The sequence below is a fragment of the Boleophthalmus pectinirostris genome, unplaced genomic scaffold, assembly GCF_026225935.1.
Source record: "Boleophthalmus pectinirostris isolate CB_2022bp ecotype Guang Dong unplaced genomic scaffold, ASM2622593v1 HiC_scaffold_19, whole genome shotgun sequence".
NCBI lineage: Eukaryota > Metazoa > Chordata > Actinopteri > Gobiiformes > Gobiidae > Boleophthalmus > Boleophthalmus pectinirostris.
In genome coordinates, this window is record NW_026571140.1 from 42,912,933 (window position 1) to 42,935,267 (window position 22,335).

General features: G+C 44.4%; 1 protein-coding gene across 1 annotated transcript; it reads left to right on the forward strand.

Annotated features, from left to right (window-relative positions):
• The first annotated feature begins 65 nt into the window (after nucleotides 1-65).
• LOC110173249 (ERO1-like protein alpha) lies at nucleotides 66-21,066 on the forward strand. The gene is given in 16 exon segments (XM_055154886.1): nucleotides 66-367; nucleotides 1,227-1,346; nucleotides 2,719-2,781; nucleotides 2,783-2,803; nucleotides 3,678-3,719; nucleotides 4,176-4,252; nucleotides 6,073-6,146; nucleotides 8,625-8,745; nucleotides 8,870-8,928; nucleotides 9,014-9,040; nucleotides 10,012-10,104; nucleotides 13,223-13,469; nucleotides 15,712-15,781; nucleotides 15,876-15,962; nucleotides 16,996-17,099; nucleotides 18,928-21,066. Coding segments are annotated over 16 exon segments (1,338 nt in total). The 5' UTR covers nucleotides 66-295; the 3' UTR covers nucleotides 18,989-21,066.
• Nucleotides 21,067-22,335: the final 1,269 nt, after the last annotated feature.

Consider the following 22,335-nt stretch of genomic DNA (forward strand, 5'->3'; position numbering starts at 1 on the left):
AGGGAGCGGCGTCGTGCGTCACGCCGGTCACGTACGCTCTACGGTCACGTCCTGGGTCACGTCCGTCACGTAGCACTGTAAACACGGAAGCGCCGCGCGGTACTGATGCAACACAAACCCACGCAGCGCTTCAGTCTCGTCCTGTGGAGTGTTTCTAAACCAGGTCTAAACCAGGACTAAACCAGGACTAAACCAGGACTAAACCAGGACTAAACCAGGTCTAAACCAGGTCTAAACGGTCGTGGGCTTTTTGACGCTTTTTTCTCACGTTAAACTGAGCGCGTGCGGGTCCGGTATGAGTCCAGCGGTGCTCCTCGCGCTGCTGCTGCTCCAGGTGCGCTCCGCGTGCGCCAGGTGCTTCTGTCAGGTGCGTGGTTTTTATTTTATTTTAACAATAATATGTGTTTGTGAATGTGATAATGATGAACAGAAGAGAACCAGGACTAAACCAGGACTAAACCAGGTCTAAACCAGGTCTAAACCAGGTCTAAACCAGGACTAAACCAGGTCTAAACCAGGACTAAACCAGGTCTAAACCAGGATAAACTAAACCAGGTTAAACCAGGTCTAAACCAGGTCTAAACCAGGTCTAAACCAGGACTAAACCAGGTCTAAACCAGGTCTAAACCAGGTCTAAACCAGGACTAAACCAGGACTAAACCAGGTTAAACCAGGTCTAAACCAGGACTCTAAAACCAGGACTAAACCAGGATCTAAACCAGATCTAAACCAGGTCTAAACCAGGTCTAAACCAGGTCTAAACCAGGACTAAACCAGGACTGGACTAAAGCAGGACTGAAGCAGGTCTAAACCAGGACTAAACCAGGTCTAAACCAGATCTTAAACCAGGACTGGACTAAAGCAGGACTGAAGCAGGTCTAAGCCAGGTCTAAACCAGGACTAAATCAAGACTAAACCAGGTTTAAACCAGGACTAAACCAGGTCTGAACCAGGACTAAACCAGGACTGGCCTAAAGCAGGTCTAAATCAGGACTAAACCAGGACTAAACTAGGACTGGACCAGGACTGGACCAGGACTGGACTGAACTTTCCTTGTCACAAACAGACCTGGAGTTGTGTTTTGTTTCGTTAAAACTACAACTACAGGATTTGTCGTTTTCACATTTTGTTTTTTTGTGGAGTTTGTGGTACTTTTATATTTTTGAGATTTGGGTTTGTTCAGATTTGTGCTTTGTTTGTTTGTTTGTTTGTTTGTTTGTTTCCAGGTGAGCGGGGAACTGGACGACTGCACCTGTGACGTGGAAACGATCGACCGCTTCAACAACAAACTGATCTTCCCCAAACTCCAAAACCTCCTGCAGACGGACTACTTCAGGTTCTACAAGGTACAGACGGAGGAGAGGAGGAGGAGGAGGAGGAGGAGGAGGAGGAGGAGGAGAGGAGGAGGAGGAGGAGGAGAGAGGAGGAGAGGAGGAGAGAGAGAGAGAGAGAGGAGGAGGAGGAGAGAGAGGAGGAGGAGGAGGAGGAGGAGGAGGAGGAGGAGGAGGAGGAGGAGGAGAGAGAGGAGAGAGAGGAGGAGGAGGAGGAGGAGGAGGAGAGAGGAGAGGAGAGGGAGAGGAGGAGGAGGAGGAGGAGAGAGGAGAGGAGGAGGAGAGGAGGAGGAGAGAGGAGGAGGAGGAGGAGGAGAGAGAGAGGAGAGGAGGAGAGAGGAGGAGGAGGAGGAGGAGGAGAGGAGGAGGAGGAGGAGGAGAGAGGAGAGGAGAGAGGAGGAGGAGAGAGGAGAGAGGAGGAGGAGGAGGAGAGAGGAGGAGAGAGGAGAGAGGAGGAGGAGGAGGAGGAGGAGGAGGAGAGAGGAGGAGAGAGAGAGAGAGGAGAGAGAGAGAGAGGAGAGAGAGAGAGAGAGAGAGGAGGAGAGAGGAGGAGGAGGAGGAGAGAGAGGAGGAGGAGAGAGAGAGGAGAGAGGAGAGAGAGGAGGAGAGGAGGAGAGAGAGAGGAGAGAGAGAGGAGGAGGAGAGGAGGAGAGAGAGAGAGAGAGAGAGAGGAGAGAGGAGAGAGAGAGAGAGAGAGGAGAGAGGAGAGAGGAGAGAGGAGAGGAGGAGAGAGGAGGAGAGAGGAGAGAGGAGAGGAGAGAGGAGAGAGAGAGGAGAGAGGAGGAGGAGGAGGAGGAGAGGGAGAGAGGAGGAGGAGAGGAGGAGGAGGAGGAGGAGGAGGAGGAGGAGAGAGGAGGAGAGAGGAGAGAGGAGAGGAGGAGGAGGAGAGAGAGGAGAGAGAGAGGAGGAGGAGAGGAGGAGGAGGAGGAGGAGAGAGGAGGAGGAGGAGGAGGAGGAGGAGGAGAGAGGAGAGAGGGAGAGGAGGAGAGAGAGGAGAGAGGAGGAGGAGGAGGAGGAGGAGGAGGAGAGAGAGAGGAGAGGAGGAGAGGAGGAGGAGGAGGAGAGAGGAGAGAGAGGAGGAGAGAGGAGAGAGAGGAGAGAGAGAGGAGAGAGGAGGAGAGAGGAGAGAGAGAGGAGGAGAGGAGAGGAGGGAGGAGGAGGGAGAGAGGAGGAGGAGAGAGAGGAGAGGAGGAGGAGGAGGAGGAGGAGGAGGAGGAGGAGAGGAGGAGGAGGGAGGAGGAGGAGGAGGAGAGGAGGAGGAGGGAGGAGGGGAGAGAGGAGGAGGAGGGAGGAGTCTGGGTGGCTGGATGGACAGATTTGTGTTAGAAAAACAAACCGATGTGTTGTTCTTTTAAAGTGTTTGTGTTTGTTTCTTGTTTTTGTGAAGGTGAATTTAAATAAACCGTGTCCCTTCTGGACGTCCAACAGTCACTGTGGCCTCAGGGACTGTGCAGGTGAAACCCTGCTCCCCCGTGAGTCCCCTTTAAATCCTCTTTAGACCTGGTGTAGTCCGGGTGTAGTCCTGCTTTAGTCCTGTTTTAGACCTTTTAGTCCTGCTTTAGTCCTGCTTTAGTCCTGCTTTAGTCCTGCTTTAGACCTGCTTTAGACCTGCTTTAGTCCTTTAGTCTGCTGCTTAGTCCTGCTTTAGTCCTGCTTTAGTCCTGCTTTAGACCTGCTTTAGTCCTGCTTTTAGTCCTGCTTTAGACCTCTGCTTTAGTCCTGCTTTAAGTCCTGCTTTAGACTGCTTTAGACCTGCTTTAGACCTGCTTTAGACCTGCTTTAGTCCTGCTTTAGTCCTGCTTTAGTCCTGCTTTACCTGCTTTAGACCTGCTTTAGTCCTGCTTTAGTCCTGCTTTAGTCCTGCTTTAGACCTGCTTTAGTCCTGCTTTAGACCTGCTTTAGTCCTGCTTTAGTCCTGCTTTAGACCTGCTTTAGTCCTGCTTTAGACCTGCTTTAGTCCTGCTTTAGTCCTGCTTTAGACCTGCTTTAGACCTGCTTTAGTCCTGCTTTAGACCTGCTTTAGACCTGCTTTAGTCCTGCTTTTAGACCTGCTTTAGTCCTGCTTTAGTTTTTTAGACCTGCTTTAGACCTGCTGCCTGCTTTAGACCTGCTTTAGACCTGCTTTAGTGCCTGCTTTAGTCCTGCTTTAGACCTGCTTTAGAGACCTGCTTTAGACCTGTCCTTTAGTCTGCTTTAGACCTGCTTTAGACCTGCTTTTAGACCTCCTGTTTAGACCTGCTTTAGACCTGCCTGCTTTAGTCCTGCTTTTAGACCTGCTTTAGACCTGCTTTAGACCTCGTTTAGTCCTGGTTTATTTTGTGAATATAATCTGCCGTGTTCTTTCAGAATGAGGTGCCTGAGGGGATCCGAGGTGAAGCCCACAACAAGGTGAATAAACATATTTTTAAATGTATTTATTACTTTTACTCGATGCACCTTTCAGCGCATCGCCTTTACATCTCCAGCAGGGGGCGATGTTTAGTTTTGACCAACCTGCTGACCATAAACACAAAGCTTTATTTAACACTTTAACATGAACAGATAACGGCACAAAGCGTGAATAAACCGCGTAAAAAAAAAAAAAAAAGGGCTGTGGGTGAGTTTTTAGTCAAATTTTAATTAGATAATTTGGAGAAAACAATCAAAATCGGCCCTAAATATTGTTATTTATCGAAGTTTATGGGCGTTGGTCATGAAAAAACCCACACTAGTCATGTTTTGTCAAAAGTTACACAGTGCATCTTTTAATGAATCAAATCTAAATCGTGCCTGAGTTCTGCTTTTACTCGTGAGTCGTTCACAGAGACGTTCTTTTGTTTGTTTGTTTGTTTGTTTGTGGCGCAGTATTCGGCAGCTGCCAACTCTGATCCGGACGAGTGTGTGAGGTCAGAGGAGCTCGGGAAGGTGGACGTGTCTCTCAGGTCAGTGTCTCCCTCTGGTGGCCACAGAGAAGAACTGCACTGGATTCTAAAGTATATTTATTTGATCTCATAACCTTTGCCTCTGGTGTTCTTTGCCCCCTGTTCCCTTTTTCCCCCTGTCCCCTTTGCCTCCTGTACCGTTTTCCTCCTGTGCCCTTTGCCCCTCGTTCCCTTTTCCCCCCCGTTCCCTTTGCCCCTGTGCCCTTCGCCTCCGTGTTCCCTTTGTCCCCTTTGCCCTTTCTCCCCTCTGTCCTTTGCCCTGTGTGTCCTTTGCCCCTATTTCCCTCTTACCCTGCGTCCGTTGCCCCCTGTGTCTTTTGCCCCTGTGCTTTTTGCCCTCTGCGCCCTTTACCCCTCTATCCTCTGCCTTTTGTGCCCTTTTTCTCTTGTGTCCTTTGCCCCTTGTTCCTTTTTCCCCTGTTCCCTTTTGCCCCGTGTACCCCTTTTCCCTATTCTCTTTGCCCCCTGTTTCCTTTTCCCCTGTGACTTTTGCCCCTGTGTCCTTTGCCTCCTCTGTCCTTTCCTCCTGTTCCCTTTGCCTCCTGTGTCCTTCACCTCCTGTTCCCTTGCCTCCTGTGTCCTTTGCCTCCTGTTCCTTTGCCCTCTTGTGTCCTTTTGCCTCCTGTGTCCTTCGCCTCTGTTCCTTCGCCTGTGTCCTTCGCCTCCTGTGTCCTTTGCCTCCTGTGTCCTTTGCCTCCTGTGTCCTTTCCTCCTGTGTCCTTTTCCTCCTGTGTTCCTTTGCCTCCTTTCCTTTCCCTGTGTCCTTCGCCCTCCTGTGTCCTTTGCCTCCTGTGTCCTTTGCCTCCTGTGTCCTTCGCCTCCTGTGTCCTTTGCCTCCTGTGTCCTTTGTCTCCTGTGTCCTTCGCCTCCTGTGTCCTTCGCCTCCTGTGTCCTTTGCCTCCTGTGTCCTTCGCCTCCTGTGTCCTTTCGCCTCCTGTGTCCTTCACCTCCTGTGTCCTTTTCCTCCTGTTCCCTTTGCCTCCTGTGTCCTTTGCCTCCTGTGTCCTTTTCCTCCTGTTCCCTTTGCCTCCTGTGTCCTTCGCCTCCTGTGTCCTTTGCCTCCTGTGTCCTTTTCCTCCTGTGTCCTTTGCCTCCTGTGTCCTTTCCTCCTCTGTCCTTTCCTCCTGTTCCCTTTGCCTCCTCTGTCCTTTCCTCCTGTTCCCTTTGCCTCCTTGTGCCTCCTGTCCCTTTGCCTCCTGTTCCTTTGCCCTGTTTCCTCCTCCTGTGTCCCTTTGCCTCCTGTTCCCTTTGCCTCCTCTGTCCTTTCCTCCTGTGTCCTTTTTCCTGTTCCTTTGCTCCTCTGTCCTTTCCCTCCTTTTCCTGTGTCCTCTTTCCTTTGCCTCCTGTGTCCTTCGCCTCTGTGTCTTTGCCTCTGTCCTTTGCCTCCTCTGTGCCTCCTTTGCCTCCTGTGTCCTTTGCCTCCTGTGTCCTTTGCCTCCTGTGTCCTTCGCCTCCTGTGTCCTTTGCCTCCTGTGTCCTTCGCCTCCTGTTCCTTTGCCTCCTCTGTCCTTTTCCTCCTCTGTCCTTTTCCTCCTGTGTCCTTTGCCTCCTCTGTCCTTTCCTCCTGTGTCCTTTGCCTCCTGTGTCCTTTGCCTCCTGTGTCCTTTGCCTCCTGTGTCCTTTTCCTCCTCTGTCCTTTCCTCCTGTGTCCTTTGCCTCCTGTGTCCTTTGCCTCCTGTGTCCTTTGCCTCCTTGTCCTTGTGCCTCCTTGTTCCCTTTGCCTCCTCTGTCCTTTCCTCCTGTGTCCTTTGCCCCCTGTGCCTTTTGCCTCTGTTCCCTTTGCCTCTGTTCCTTTGCCCCTGTGCCTTTTGCCCCTGCAGTGAGGAGACCAGAGAGGCGCTGAAGAACTGGACCAAACACGATGACGAGGCTCAGCGTTTCTGTGTTCTTGACGGTACGGACGCCCACACACTGTTCCGTTTATCGACATTTGTGACTTTTCAAAACACGATCGAACTGTAAGAAATAAAACTCAGACAACACGATATTTTTTAGAATCAAAAGGAAGTGATTTTAGTTTAAAGGGCCCATATTATGCTATTTTCTCTGTTCTACATGATGTCACAAATCTAAAACAAGCAATATGGTTCTTTTAATTGAACTGTCACACGCTAAAATGGTGAGTTTATAAACAGGAGACATGACCAGTGGGAGTTTCCATCAAAGTTACTTAACAAGTCCAGGCTTATCTTGAAATCCTGAGCTGAATCTCCAGCTCCAGCTCCAGTTTAAGCCTCAGGTCGTTCCTTGTGCTTTATGCTCTCGCGGCGACTCTGGGAAGGTCATATCAATGGAGCAAGGACAAGACGGAAAATTCCGGTCTTTCTGATCCGAGGAGCGAGAGGAAAGACTCGACTCCTCCTCCTCCTCTCTCCCGGTCGCTCCGTGGACAGAGAGGAGGCGGCTGTGGAGTTTGGAGTCTGGCGCCCGGGGAGTGAAGTTGCCCGACCTCTTCCCGATGCGCCGTCGTACGTGTGGAGCTTAAGTTCCTCTGTGCATAAAAGTGAAGCTGTAACGGAACTTTTCACATGCACCTGAGCAAGAAACGATAAAATCCACGGCAAGGTGTTTGCAGTTTGACAGAGAGCGAGAGATGAGGGAATGAAGAAAAGAAAGAAAAGCTGCACTGCTCCTCACAACAGACACATGTGCAGGAGCATTTCATTAACTCTTTCCCCCATGAAGACGACATTTGACGACCCCCCTGTTTCCTTAATGACGACTTTTGACTCCTCCGCTGTTTCACTAAAGACGTGACTTGACGACCTTTAGAAACGGCTCGGTTTTTCACATTTAAACAGAGGCTGTGATTGGTGGGGCCACTACAACCCACACTAGACTGACCAATAGGATTCAAGGATATGTTTTCACCGATTTTTTTCCGAAGTTAATCGAAATAGTGACGATGGTAGCTTCCGGAAAAACACAAACACGAAACACGTGCAATGGAAAGATCGCGATGCTGCGGCGCACAGTTTTAGAAATAATGAGGAGCGGACGTGTTTTATGGATAAGTTTAGAGAAAGTGACTTTTATAGATTTCAAAGTGATGATGAAGTTGATTATAAAGTGGAAAACAGCGACAGTGACGGACTTTCGGGGAGAAGGTGAGATGCCGCTGATGCGTCTGTGTGGAGTCCTGCAGTATCCAAACAAACTATCTGAGCTTTATACTCGATTATGAACCAAAATTGCCCTGAAATCTGGATGTTGCCCAGGTGAGTCCTTTAAAATATTTCAGTCTTTTTTTTCCAAAATGCGACGTATAACAGAATCACTACAGAAAAAACGCGTATGTGGAGCTCTGCACACGAGAAAATAACCAAGATGACAAATACTGGACACACACTGACGGGGAAGAGTTTTATTATTATATTATTATATTATAATAAGCTGAATTAGTTGAATAAGTTAATTGGAAAAAAAATGTATTGGGTGCACACAGGTGAACAAACAGGTAAAAACAGGTGAACACTTGGCTTTACTGTATCTGGTGATATGAAATCTGTTTAAATACTTTGACAAAGTATATTTTTTTTTTTTTTTATGAATATAGTACTCAGAACATGCAGATATCAGATGCTGAATGTAGTTTTTTTTTTTTTTCAATTTTTCACCTGACCAGGTAAACTCTCATTTTCAGTGAGCTGTTATAAACCTGTAAATGAGTTGAATCACATTTAAACATCCATAAATGAATAGTTCAGAGTCTAAGGTTTCCAGAGATACAAATATGTCTGTGTTACAATTAAGTTCATGAGTGTAAAATTAATTTATAATCACTTGTGGAAGTCTGTTTTCTTTTAAGCAATTATGCTCTATGGGTGTAGCCCTAGTAACATATGTATGGGTTGTTCCTAGTAGGCGTCCAGGGGGGAAAGAGTTAAATAATGGCCATAGGCTTTTATATGATTTGTGCCTTTGTGATGAGCAGCGTCCACCCACCCGTGTGTGTCCCGTGTGTCCCGTGTGTCCCGTGTGTGTCCCGTGTGTCCCCGCGTGTGTCCCGTGTGTCCCGTGTGTAGGAGCGTATGGTCTGTAAAAGTCTCTACTGACACATGACTACAGAAGTCACTTTTTAAACTGTATCACACAGAGACAGGTGTTCTTCTCACACAGGTGTGTGATGCACGAGCTGAAACTTTTGACTAAACTGTTTCTTTAGACGTTCTTGGAGACAAAGCTAAGATAATCTTGACACTTAGTCTGGTCCTGACCAGGTTTGTTTCCGGGTGCTTGTTAATGCGGTAACTCAGGTCACCTCTGGTCAGAACTGAACTGACAAGCCTCACTTCATTGAATACCCCAGATTTATTTTATCCATTTTCTCACTGTTGTCCTGTATTATCCCTGTTGTCCCGGTGTTGTCCAGATGAGGGCGCTCCAGACTCAGAGTTCGTGGATCTGCTGCTGAACCCGGAGAGGTTCACCGGGTACAAGGGCCCAGAGGCCTGGAGGATCTGGACCAGCATCTACGAGGAGAACTGCTTCAAGTAAGAAAGAGATCAGTCTGGACTAGAGAGGGGTTAGACCTGGTTTAGTCCTGGTTTAGTCCTGGTTTAGTCCTGGTTTAGTCCTGTTCTTATATTTGACTGTATTTTAACTCTTCCTCCTCAGGCCGTATTCGGTGCAGAGGCCCTTGAGCCCCGCCCACAGCCGCAGCAGCAGCTCTGACGGTAAAAAAAAAAAAGGTTTTAGTTTTTTTAAAAAATATTTTCACTTCTTAAATTTTATTCTGATGAGTTTGTTTTTATTTTGCAGTGAGGACCTTCTACACGTGGCTGGAAGGTGAGAGGGAGGGACTAGATAAAACTTTGTGTTTCTGTGTATTTGCTTCATGTTTCTCAGCAGAGCGCCCCCTGCAGGTCACAGTGAAGTGCTGCAGTAAATACTCATCTGTTTTACCGCTTGCAGCTGTAGGACTGACATTTTTCTTACTTAAAACATTTTTTAGACCTGGTTTGGTTCCAGGTTAAGACCTGGTTTACTACTTGGTTTAGTCCTTGGTTTAGTCCTGGTTTGGTTCTGGGTTTAGTCGTGGTTTAGACCTTGGTTTAGTCCCTGGTTTAGACCTTGGTTTAGACCTGGTTTAGACCTGATTTGGTTCTAGGTTTAGTCCTGGTTTGGTTCTGGGTTTAGTTGTGGTTTAGACCTTGGCTTAGACCTTGGTTTAGTCCTGATTTAGTCCTTGTTTTAGTTCTGGTTTAGTCCTGGTTTAGTCCTTGTTTTAGTCCTGGTTTAGTCCTGGTTTAGTCCTTGTTTTAGTCCTGGTTTCGTCCTGGTTTAGTTCTGGTTTAGACCTGATTTGGTTCTAGGTTTAGTCCTGGTTTAATCCTGGCTTAGACCTTGGTTTAGTCCTGATTTAGTCCTTGTTTTAGTTCTGGTTTAGTCCTGGTTTAGTCCTTGTTTTAGTCCTTGTTTTAGTCCTGGTTTCGTCCTGGTTTAGACCTTGGTTTAGACCTGGTTTAGACCTGATTTGGTTCTAGGTTTAGTCCTGGTTTTGGTTCTGGGTTTAGTCGTGGTTTAGACCTTGGTTTAGACTTGGTTTTGTCCTTGGTTTCCTTGGTTTAGTCCTGGTTTAGTTCTGGTTTAGACCTGATTTGGTTCTAGGTTTAGTCCTGGTTTAATTTCTATCTTAGAGCTGCACGTTTTCTGAAAAGGGAAAATTAATCCGTACCAAAAAATTGCACAGTGCACCTTTTAAATTTGAACCCGAAGCGACTTTTTTGACTTTTTCTTTTTGTTGTGTTTGTGTTCAGGCCAGTGTGTGGAGAAGAGGGCGTTCTATCGGCTCATCTCCGGACTCCACGCCTCCATCAACATCCACCTGAGCGCCAGATACCTGCTCAACGGTACGAACGCTACGGCTGGGCTTGGTGAACAGAATTTCTAAATAAAACACTGGGACTCCCCTGGTTCTTTTGGTGGTTGGCGATAATAAATTGTGAAACGAGTGAGTAATTAAGGAGAATTGTCCTGCAGAGACCATTCACGACCAACATGTGAGTCGGTATCGCCACGTTTTCTTTGTGTTTTCGTCGTTTTTAAGCGGCTTTTCTGTATTTTACCTAAACAAATGTCAACGTATGCGTCTCTTTACTGTTGGCAGGTAATAATTTGGTCAAAAATAGGGACACGTGGGACGTTTCTTGTATAAAACTGGGACAAATCACGAGTTTTGTTTAAATCTGCTGGAATAGTGGACACAGGGCTCAAAACTGGGACTGTCTCGGGTAAATAGAGACGTCTGGACACACTAACAATGATACAAATGCAACACAAGTGTGAGAAAGGCTGAATTAGTTTTACTGGATTATTTTTATATTAACTTAAAGGTTGTATAGAGGATTTTTTTAAGGAAAGAGAAATCCAGCAACAGTCCTTTTTCAAATGTAGTGCATGCGTGACACCACCTTCCTCCTCCACAGCCTCTAGAAATAATTTAGAGACCGACACCTCAGTTTTTAGACCCTTCGTCCGCTTCAGTCGCGCCATCGCTGGAAGGAATCTCCAAGAATCACCTCAGTTTGTCTTCGCTCCTTTTCTCTTTTCTTCTTTCAGCGACCTCAAAAACGGACTTTCTTTTGCGGCGAACTGGTCGTGGATTCTCGTCCGACATCGCAACAAACTTTATGCGAACTGCGAGAGCCACAATTAGAAAAAGCCTCTAAGACCCGCTGCATAGTTACCTTAGAAACGTAGGGAGTTTGATTGACAACCTGACAGCCAATAGAAAATGAGGCAGCCTCGTTTTCTATTGGCTGATGTTTATCTGGCCTCAACACGTCCACAGTTGATAGATTTTCTTTTTTTTTTTTTTTGGTCATCATAATTACAAGGCTGCTGCGTCTCTGTAATGGTGTTTTAAACTTTCACTGACAATTTGAAACAAACAAAAAATCCTCCATACAACCTTTAAGGAACAGTACCGTATTTTTCGCACTATAAGTCGCTCTGGAATAAGGACGGGCATTCAATAAAATTTTCTTAATCGATTGTCGGGAGAATTAACGACCGATTATCAATTAATCATTAACGTTTTTATATTAAAATGATCATCATTATTATTACTATCTGCACTAATCTGCATAAATAAATTCAACTTTACGACATATAAACATAACGACTCTAGAGCCACATCAGCTGTTTGACATTATAATGTGTTAAATTCAGTTTTGTTCAAATCTCACAGAAACAAAACTTAAAACCACGTGACTAATTTGCATAAACTAAGCGAAGAAAAAATAGCTCTTGTGTCGCTGGTGCGGTTCAACTTGTGTCGGATTAAAGGACACGACTCAGTGGAACACAGGACGCACAGAAACCTACATTCGGTTTGTCGATTAAAAATGAACGTAATCGACGAAATTCTTAATGATCTATTATCGATTAATTGACTAATCATGTCCATCCCTACTCTGGAGTATAAGTCGCACCAGCCAAAAAATATGTAATGAAGAAGAAAAAAACATGGAAGTGGCACTTTTTGGGGGAAATGTATTTTATAAAATCAGAGACCAGGAGCAGACATTTCCTGTGTAAAGTCAAGTTGTAGTAAAAACAACAGAAGAGAAGAACAACAGACTGTTAACGTCACATATGAACAGTTCTTCAGATAAACTATAACATAAACAACAGAACAGAACAAGTTTAACAAACTCTCCGTCTCACTCCAAATCACTAAATCCATTCAATTCTTCATCCTCGGTGTCACTTCTGAACAACTCCTCGACCTCCGGAGGTAAACAGAGCGCCGATTAGTTAGAATTATTCGGGTCTTTCTGAATCCCGACAGGATGGTTTCGGTGTCACTGAAGTCCAGGCTTTGTCCATCCATCCAGTGACTTCAGGAAAGTTTCATGGTGCATCCTCCCGGAGTTTCTCTCTCACTCCAAACTTTCTTTCTGCTGCTCGATTTCCGTTTTCAGCTGCAGATTTCTCGACTTGCAGTTTGTAAATCTACAGAATCTGATTTTGTTTTTGGGGCATTTGTGTTCAGTCTTCTCAGTCTTTATAAGTTTAAAGTTTAAATGTTAAATTGTTCAGTGGTGCAGAAGTAACGGTGCGATCGACTGACATGACACAGACAGGACAGAGGCTCTTTCTGCAGGAGACATGCGCAGTAGAGCCAAGTGACAGTGGTGCAGGAGTGTGTACGATTCGTTTTTTCAGATTTGTGTTTAAAACAGGATTCAGCAGACTACTCACTGACACAAGACTGAACTAACTGACTGAGACCTCTCCAAGCTCTCAGCTCAAAAGCTCAGCTCTTTTAAAATATATTTTCGTCGCACGGGAGAATAAGTCGCAGGAAACACACAAACCATGAAAAAAGTGCCACTTATTGTCCGAAAAATACGGTATGAATCCTGTGCTAATACTGTTTTCAAAGCGATAACAGTCAGATGTGACCCTGCGTCTCCAGATCCTTCACCTGCAGACAGAGACACACAGACACGTCCTGCGTTTGTCTCATTCTCAGTTTATGTTCAGGCCTCATGCGAACACTCAGAACCTCCAGAATTCCATATACGTTTAATAATACACTTGATTTCTTAGGCCTTACAACAACATAAACAAGTTAAATACTATTAAAACATACAGTTAAAGTGGGACCGTGTTTTAATTTTGAAAGAATCGAACCGAAACACCAAATTCTAAGAGAAATAAATGTTCATCAGGTCCAATAGTTTTGTGATTTGAATAAATAAATTAAAATATATTTGATTTGAACAGGTTTACCTCGTATCTGGGAACACAGTTTGATCATGTTTATGGAATCTAAAATCACTATTCTTCGTATTTTATTTATTTATTCAATTCTTATTAGTCTTAACAAAGGTAGAGACTGTTTTTCCTGAGGTACAACATATTTACATACCTTTTTTAAAATAAAACATGACACGCTGAGCTTCGGTGTCTCAGTGTTCTTCAGTAATATTAAAAATGTGTTTCTTTCCGTGATTTCAGACGTGTGGTTTGAGAAGACGTGGGGTCCAAACGTGACGGAGTTTCGTTTGCGGTTCGACTCGGAGCTGACGGAGGGGGAGGGGCCCAAGCGCCTGAGGAACCTGTACTTCCTGTTCCTGATCGAGCTGCGGGCGCTGGCCAAAGCTCTGCCCGTCGTGAAAGAGGGGTCCTTCAGGCTTTACACGGGACAGCCCCAGGACGACCGGCGCAACAAGGAGCTGCTGCTGGAGATACTGCACACCGCACGGTCAGTCTCAGCCAGCAGGGGGCAGTCTTCTGTTTACTGTATATACTGTTTAATGCAGCTCTGTCTTCAAACCATGGATCTGTAATAAAACCCCTCTAGTGGTCACTCCAGGTACTGCAGCTCCGGGAGTTTGGGCCCAGAAAGATTTCTCCCACAGAGAGCGCAGTGCATTTTGGGAATTTAAACTGCCCGTGTTCTGAAAAGGCATCCGGCTTTCACAAAAGTTGGATTTTGTAGGATTCTTTTCTATTTTTACAACATAAACTTTAAACATTTTTTTTAAAATCCTCAAAGCGCCTAAAAGTTCTCTCGCTCTAACAGGTCCAAACGCTCCACGCCGTGCACATTACCGACGTCACACGGGTGGGAGAAAGTAAATGCTGAAAGAAAATTACCAATACAATGCCATCTTGGGTTCATCTTAAGGTGACCAGATGAGATGACCCCTCCCCCGCACGCCGAATTTCAGCCGAAGTGGAGGCTCAAAAATGCCGATGCGTTCTAAGTTGCTTTTCTTTACAAACAAACAAAAATCACATGAACTAATAAAAACACTGAGTTTTAATAAATGATTTGGTTTACACACAAATGGAAAAAAGAAGAAAATAAATAAAAATGTAAACGACAAATCAGAATCTTGAACCCGGAGCGTCCGCATTAAAGACAAATGCTAAACTCCATGATGTCGGGGGATTGTGGTTGTGGCTCTGCCTCACCTGCCTCTCCTGACCGCACGTCGCCGATACTCCACCTCACCGTCTCCCCTCTGCTCTCCACTCGGCGTCCTGTCTGCCTGCGCCTTCAGTCAGACGCTCTTCCTGGAGGCGAAATCTACGTCTTGTGAACAGAGCGTCTAGAAGTCGTCAGGGGCTCTCGACAAACAGTTTTTATTGTTTATCAGAAAATAACTACTCAGTATTCTGTTTGACTGTCCTGAATTTTTCGGAACGTCTGGACACCCAAGTTCACCTTCAGAAGTTATTATAGTTCTGTGGCTCAAACCGACACTTTGCCCCTCCCACTCGTCCTGCTCAGCCTCTGTCAGGCTCTGAGGCAGAGACGGGTGGATTTAACTCAGGGGAGTCAAACTCAAATTCACAGAGGCCAAACTCAATATTTATTGAAAAATTTTAGCAACATCTGCATGTTTTCTCTTCTTTCGAGATATGTAATGTTAAACATTTTCTTATTAAAATAAATGTATAATAATAGTTTTGTTTAAACACTGAATCCAGAACAAACAGAATATAAAATAATAACAAAATCTTAAATAAATAATGTCTCTATACTCTATCTGCAGTCGGCGGGCAGCTCTAATACAGATTTGATATGATCTACTGTCTAAATCAGACTAAATCAGAGAAACTTACCCATGCGTTTGTCTCCAGTAGGTTAGACACTGTAATGTTCTGCTCACTGGTCTCTCCAAACGAGCTGTGAGACGCTGCAGAACATCCAGAACATCCAGAACATCCAGAACGCTGCAGCTCGGGTCCTGACTCGAACTAGGAAGTACGAGCACATAAGTCCTGGTCTCAGGTCTCTGCTCTGGCTCCTGTGGCTCAGAGACTTTAAAGCAGCTCTGTTTGTACAAGTGTCTCCACGGCCGAGCACCAAAGTCCATCTGTGACATGTTAGTGTCATATGAACATCTCACACTCTGAGGAGCTCAGGGACCAACTCCTGCTGGTGCCAGAGTCACGACTAAACAAGGGGAGTCAGAGTTTCAGGTTCATGCAGCTAAAACCTGGAACAGTCTGAACATGTGAGACAGACTCTTCTGTGACGCTGTTTAAATCCAGACTCTAAACATTTCTGTTTAACTGTGCAAATAACTGAAAGGTTTTCATTCCGCACTCTTCTCTCCAATTTATGTCTCTCTTTTTTAATTTTAATATTATTTATGTTTTGATTAGTTTTTATTATGATTTTAATGTATTTCTTATTCTGTAAAGCACTTTGAATTACTTTGTGTATGAATTGTGCTGTACAAATAAACTTGCCTTACTTTGCCTCATGGGCCAAATATAATTACATTGTGGGCCAAATTTGACCCCCGAGCCTGAGTTTGCCATGTCTGATTTAACCAATTACAGTGAAGCTTGAAGTATCAGTAAAAAATCGTACCTTTTTATAACCGTGAATAAGAAGTATTTGGGAGTGAGACGGGCAAACACCTGTAATAATAACACAGATGCAGAATAACAGTCCGTTGTTGTGACTAATTCTTCTTTCTTCACAGATCTTTCCCGCTGCATTTCAATGAAACGTCTCTGTTCGCTGGAGACGAGAGGGAGGCGGCCAAACTCAAGGTCCCACCACAGAACTTTATCACATCAATAAAGAAAATAATGTGTGTGCGACGTGAGGGTTTGTTGAGCTCACGCTGACCTGTGGTGTCTGCAGGAGGACGTGCGCCTCGCCTTCCTCAACATCTCGCGGATCATGGACTGTGTGGAGTGCTTCAAGTGTCGTCTGTGGGGGAAACTGCAGGTAAAAAGAACGACTGCGGGACTTAAAGGCACAGTGTGTAACTTTATATGGTGGGCTGTCTCCATAGAGATGAGTGAAATCTGAAATATAATGATCAGAACCGTCTTAACCTGGTCTAGACCTGGTTTAGTCCTGGTTTAGACCTGGTTTAGACCTGGTTTAGTCCTGGTTTAGTCCTGGTTTAGACCTGGTTTAGACCTGGTTTAGACCTGGTTTAGTCCTGGTTTAGTCCTGGTTTAGTCCTGGTTTAGACCTGGTTTAGACCTGGTTTAGGTCTGGTTTAGTCCTGGTTTAGTCCTGGTCTAGACCTGGTTTAGTCCTGGTTTAGTCCTGGTTTAGTCCTGGTCTAGTCCTGGTCTAGTCCTGGTCTAGTCCTGGTTTAGACCTGGTTTAGATCTGCTTTAGTCCTGCTTTAGTCCTGGCGTAGTATTTGTTTAGACCTGGTTTAGACCTTTTTTAATTCTGGTTTAGTTCTGGATTAGACCTGGATTAGACCTGGTTTAGTCCTGGTTTAGTCCTGGTTTAGACCTGGTTTAGACCTGGTTTAGTCCTGGATTAGACCTGGATTTTAGACCTGGTTTAGTCCTGGTTTAGTCCTGGTTTAGACCTGGTTTAGTCCTGGTTTAGACCTGGTTTAGACCTGGTTTAGACCTGGTTTAGACCTGGTTTAGTCCTGGTTTAGTCCTGGTTTAGACCTGGTTTAGACCTGGTTTAGACCTGGTTTAGTCCATGTTGACACTTGCACAATCAGACCCTTTCCCGCCCCCAGACGCTGAGACTAATTAAATAAACATAAACATTACATAATCATGTAAACCTTAAATTTGAATTATTATTTAAATGTAAAATCCAAGGAGAGGATTTTAATGATGAACTATTTAATTCAGAACAATTAATTTGGAATTTAAAAACATCATGTAAACGTGGTCCGTGTGACGTCGTTATTTGTGGTAATCCAGGGTTTTCACTTTGACCCGACTCAGGATCAGGTCTTAAAATAATGACTTGACCTTTGACCTTTGACCTTTTGCAGACTCAGGGTTTGGGCACGGCTCTGAAGATCCTGTTCTCGTCGCCCTCGTCTCCGCTCACGCTCAACAGACAAGAACTGGTGGCCCTCATCAACGCCTTCGGACGGTACGGACCCACTACAGACCCGGTTTAGATCTGGTTTAGACCCGGTTTAGTCCTGGTTGAGACCCGGTTTAGATCTGGTTTAGTGACAGTTAAACCTGGATTAGACCTGGTTTAGATCTTGATTAGATTTGCTTTAGATTTGGTTTAGACCTGGTTTAGTCCCAGATTAGACCTGGATCAGACCCGGTTTAGACCTGCTTTAGACCTGGTTTAGTCCTGGTTTAGACCTGGTTTAGTCCTGGTTTAGACCTGGTTTAGACCTGGTTTAGACCTGGTTTAGTCCTGGTTTAGTCCTGGTTTAATCACGGTTTAGTCACGGTTTAGACCTGGTTTAGTCCTGGTTTAGTCCTGGTTTAATCCCGGTTTAGTCACGGTTTAGACCTGGTTTAGACCTGGTTTAGTCCTGGTTTAGTCATGATTTAGACCTGGTTTAGTCCCGGTTTAGTCCCGGTTTAGACCTGGTTTAGTCCTGGTTTAGTCCCGGTTTAGTCCTGGTTTTAGACCTGGTTTAGACCTGGTTTAGACCCGGTTAGTCCTGGTTTAGTCCTGGTTTAGATCACAGTTTTAGTCACGGTTTAGACCTGGTTTAGTCCTGGTTTAGTCCTGGTTTAATCCCGGTGTAGTCACGGTTTAGACCTGGTTTAGACCTGGTTTAGTCCTGGTTTAGTCATGATTTAGACCTGGTTTAGTCCCGGTTTAGTCCCGGTTTAGACCTGGTTTAGTCCTGGTTTAGTCCCGGTTTAGACCTGGTTTAGTCCTGGTTTAGTCATGATTTAGACCTGGTTTAGTCCCGGTTTAGTCCGGTTTAGACCTTAGTCCTGGTTTAGACTTGGTTTAGACCCAGTTTTAGTCCTGGTTTAGTCCTGGTTTAGACCTGGTTTAGTCCTGGTTTAGACCTGGTTTAGACCTGGTTTAGTCCTGGTTTAGTCCTGGTTTAGACCTGGTTTAGTCCTGGTTTAGACCTGGTTTAGTCCTGGTTTAGTCCTGGTTTAGACCGTGTTCACACTTGCACAATCACCTCATCAAAACTGGGACTGAACCAGGACTAGACCAAGTCCACATTTGTATGCAAAACCAGGCTAAAACCAGGACCAAAAAAGCATGGACTGGACACACCATTTGTCTTGATTTAAACTTAACTTGCTTAGACCTGGTTTAGTCCTGGTTTAGACCTGCTTTAGACCTGGTTTAGTCCTGGTTTAGTCCTGGTTTAGACCTGCTTTAGACCTGGTTTAGTCCTGGTTTAGTCCTGGTTTAGACCTGGTTTAGACCTGGTTTAGACCTGGTTTAGACCTGCTTTAGACCTGCTTTAGACCTGGTTTAGACCTGGTTTAGACCTGCTTTAGACCTGGTTTAGACCTGGTTTAGACCTGGTTTAGACCTGGTTTAGTCCTGGTTTAGACCTGGTTTAGACCTGGTTTAGACCTGGTTTAGTCCTGGTTTAGACCTGGTTTAGACCTGGTTTAGTCCTGGTTTAGACCTGGTTTATACCTGCTTTAGACCTGGTTTAGACCTGGTTTAGTCCTGGTTTAGACCTGGTTTAGACCTGGTTTAGTCCTGGTTTAGACCTGGTTTAGACCTGGTTTAGTCCTGGTTTAGACCTGGTTTAGACCTGCTTTAGACCTGGTTTAGACCTGGTTTAGTCCTGGTTTAGACCTGGTTTAGACCTGGTTTAGTCCTGCTTTAGACCTGGTTTAGACCTGGTTTAGACCTGGTTTAGACCTGGTTTAGACCTGGTTTAGTCCTGGTTTAGTAGGAAAAAAACTTTACAAACTTTAAATTCTGGTTACATTACATATTTTTATAATTTCGTCTTTTGTTTTTTTAGGATCTCCACGAGCATCAGGGAGCTGCAGAACTTCAGGGAGATTTTGTCTGAAGACACGTGACCCTGGGCTCCAGTTTAAACCTTCACTGTGTCTGTTCCCTGCATGAGGAGGAGCTTCAAATCAGGCTAATAACAGTAACCACAGCCCTCTCCACTCATGGATTTGGTCTCATTATTCTGGACAGTATCATTATTTAAAGCAGCACGGTGTCACTTTTCTGGTATCGAGTTTAACCTCCTGCTTGTCTCCATGGTTTCTGCTTTGCTTGGAATGTTTCACACTAGGTTACAGTTCAGATCTGTGGAGAGGCGACCCCACGCACAGAAAGAATGCAGGTTGGTCAGGGTATTTTTGATTTTTGTATTTGAACATATGAATAAATGCAAGACAGACAAGTTTATACTGAAGCCCTGAGCGGCAAGAGAAAAAAAAAAAGCATTAAGCATTTTTGAAAAAATAATAATAATAAAAATTTAAGACTATATATATATATATATATATATATATATATATATATTTTATTTATTATTTTTTATTTGGAAAATAATAATGTTGATGATAAAACAAAGACTATATATATAAATAAATGTATATATTTGGAATTTGTTATTTTTATTTTTAGGAAAAAAAAGAAGAAAATTTGTTTAGAGTTGTTGGTACAAAAAAAACAAAACAAAACAAAAAACAGCCTCAATGACATGCTTTATTTGTTTTTCTCTTGCTGCTCAGGGCTTCCGTTTAAGACAGACGGACATAAACTTTATGGATCCTGAGGGAAATTCAAGTTTGCATTTCCGAACGGTGGAACATTCTAGTTAAAGCAACAACATCTCCATGGAGACCAGACCAGAAAAGTTACACATTGTTCCTTTTAAATTGATGAACTAAACTCAAATTAAATCATAATTATTAGAATGATCTGACGGCATACGGACCAGTAGGCAGCATCATTTGCTTTTTGAAACATTTTATCAATGGAAGTTAAATATAAACATGGACTTTGTGGATCATTTGGTATCAGTTTTGTCTCTATCGTCATTAGTTTCTGAGATATGGCAAAAGTGTAATTTCTTTGGGACTTCAAGGACCTTGAATAAGCAATTATTATTAAAAATAAACTAATAATAATAACAATTATAATAATTATAATTATAATTATAAATGATATATAAATATGTTTAATGATTTTTCAGCCAGAGCCTTATGGAAACCGTCAGGATGGAACTTAAGAGGTTTGGTGGACCCAGTAAATATTACTCAACTCTACTGACCACTCATGAATCTGGTACATTAGACCGCACTGACAGACTGGCCGAAAAGAAAATTCCAGAAAACTACTGAATAATTACTGAGTTTTTATTTAAAATTTAAAGAGGAGGCATTCTTTATTTATTTCTTTTTTTAAGCTTTTGTCTATGTTCTAACGTTGTTCCCTCATCAAAAAAATCTCTGACGAGGTTTTAAAATCATCCATGCATGTTTGAGTCATCTAGTGATCTCTCTCGGCCCTATTCAAACCCGCCCACAAGTCTACGTCCCCCATGTTCCCACACGACAATTCTCCATAAATCTACGAAAACATGATGTAAAACTGTTCACTGCGACTGGACAAACCCGACGTGACTGTGTTGTGATAGAGCTCTGAAGGGGGAGGGACTTAGCGCAGAGAGAATACATTGTTTTTTGGCGAATATATCATTTTCAAAACAATAAAAGGGAACATGGTTGATCTGAATATGTGACGTGTTACAGTCATTACCCCATAAAAGTCAAATACTCCGTCTGGAACCTCCGTAGTTCCTCTTTGTGGTTGATCTAATCACATTTTGACGCCGTTATTATTTTGAAAACCTTGATTAAATTTGACAGGAGCCACTGTAAATACTCAAATCCTCAAGCTTTCCTCAGATAACGCTGATCGTCTTAAGTCTGTCTTTCTGTTTTTGGTGAGTGTGTGTTAGAGGCAGTTGTAATTGCACTGGAAGCCTGCAGGCGGCGCTGTTTGCTCAGTTACAGAAAATGATGTTGTTGAAGTGTAAGGAATAAATTGCTCTATTTTTTCAGGTAAAGTTTATATGAAAGAGCCTTTAAAGATGTTTCATATTTGTGTGTGGCAATAAAATGAACGGTTTAGAAAATGACCTGTTTCTTTATTTACTCTTTGTTTAAACAACAGAACGTGATTTTCAGCTTTTTCTGTTCCCGTGTGTCCTTATGTTTGTGTGATCCCTCCAGGTCCAGGTCTAAACCAGGTCTAAACCAGGTCTAAACCAGGTCTAAACCAGGTCTAAACCAAACCAGGTCCATGAGTGTGTTCTAGTCTCTGCGCTTTTATACTCGCTCTGATTCAGCTCCAGATCTTTCTAAACACGTTCAGGAAAGGTTCTGCTCTGTCCTGTGAATGACTTTTTTTTAGTATCGATACCTGTGAAAAATGAGGATAAAGTTTTAGGATAGAAAGATTTTATTTGCACATATATTAAAAACAGATCATGTCCCCTATAAACATGATTTTATCACAACAGTCATGAACAGACAAGTTGAATATCAGTTCTCCAAATATTAAATAGCATCACAAATCAATGATTCATCATCATCATCATCCTCATCATCCTCTCATCATCTCTCATCATCTCTCATCATCATCTTCCTCCTCCTCTCATCTCCTCATCCTCCTCTCTCATCCTCTCATCATCTCCTCATCCTCCTCATCATCCTCCTCATCTCATCATCTCTCATCTCCTCATCTTCCTCCTCATCTCATCCTCCTCCTCCTCATCTCCTCCTCATCCTCTCATCATCCTTCATCTCATCTCCTCATCATCCTCCTCATCCTCCTCATCCTCCTCCTCATCTCCTCCTCTCATCCTCCTCATCCTCCTTTCCTCCTCCTCATCCTCCTCCTCATCCTCCTCCTCATCCTCCTCCTCCTCATCCTCCTCATCCTCATCTCCTCATCTCCTCATCATCCTCTCCTCATCCTCCTCATCCTCCTCCTCATCCTCCTCCTCCTCATCATCCTCCTCCTCCTCCTCCTCCTCATCATCCTCCTCATCCTCCTCATCCTCCTCCTCATCCTCCTCCTCATCCTCCTCATCCTCCTCCTCCTCATCCTCCTCATCCTCATCCTCCTATCCTCCTTCCTCATCCTTTCATCATCCTCCTCCTCCTCATCCTCATCCTCCTCATCATCCTCCTCATCCTCCTCATCCTCCTCATCCTCCTCCTCCTCCTCATCATCCTCATCCTCATCCTCATCCTCATCATCCTCCTCCTCATCCTCCTCATCATCTCTCCTCCTCCTCATCCTCCTCCTCATCCTCCTCCTCATCCTCCTCATCCTCCTCATCCTCCTCATCCTCCTCATCTCCTCCTCCTCCTCATCATCCTCCTCCTCCTCCTCCTCA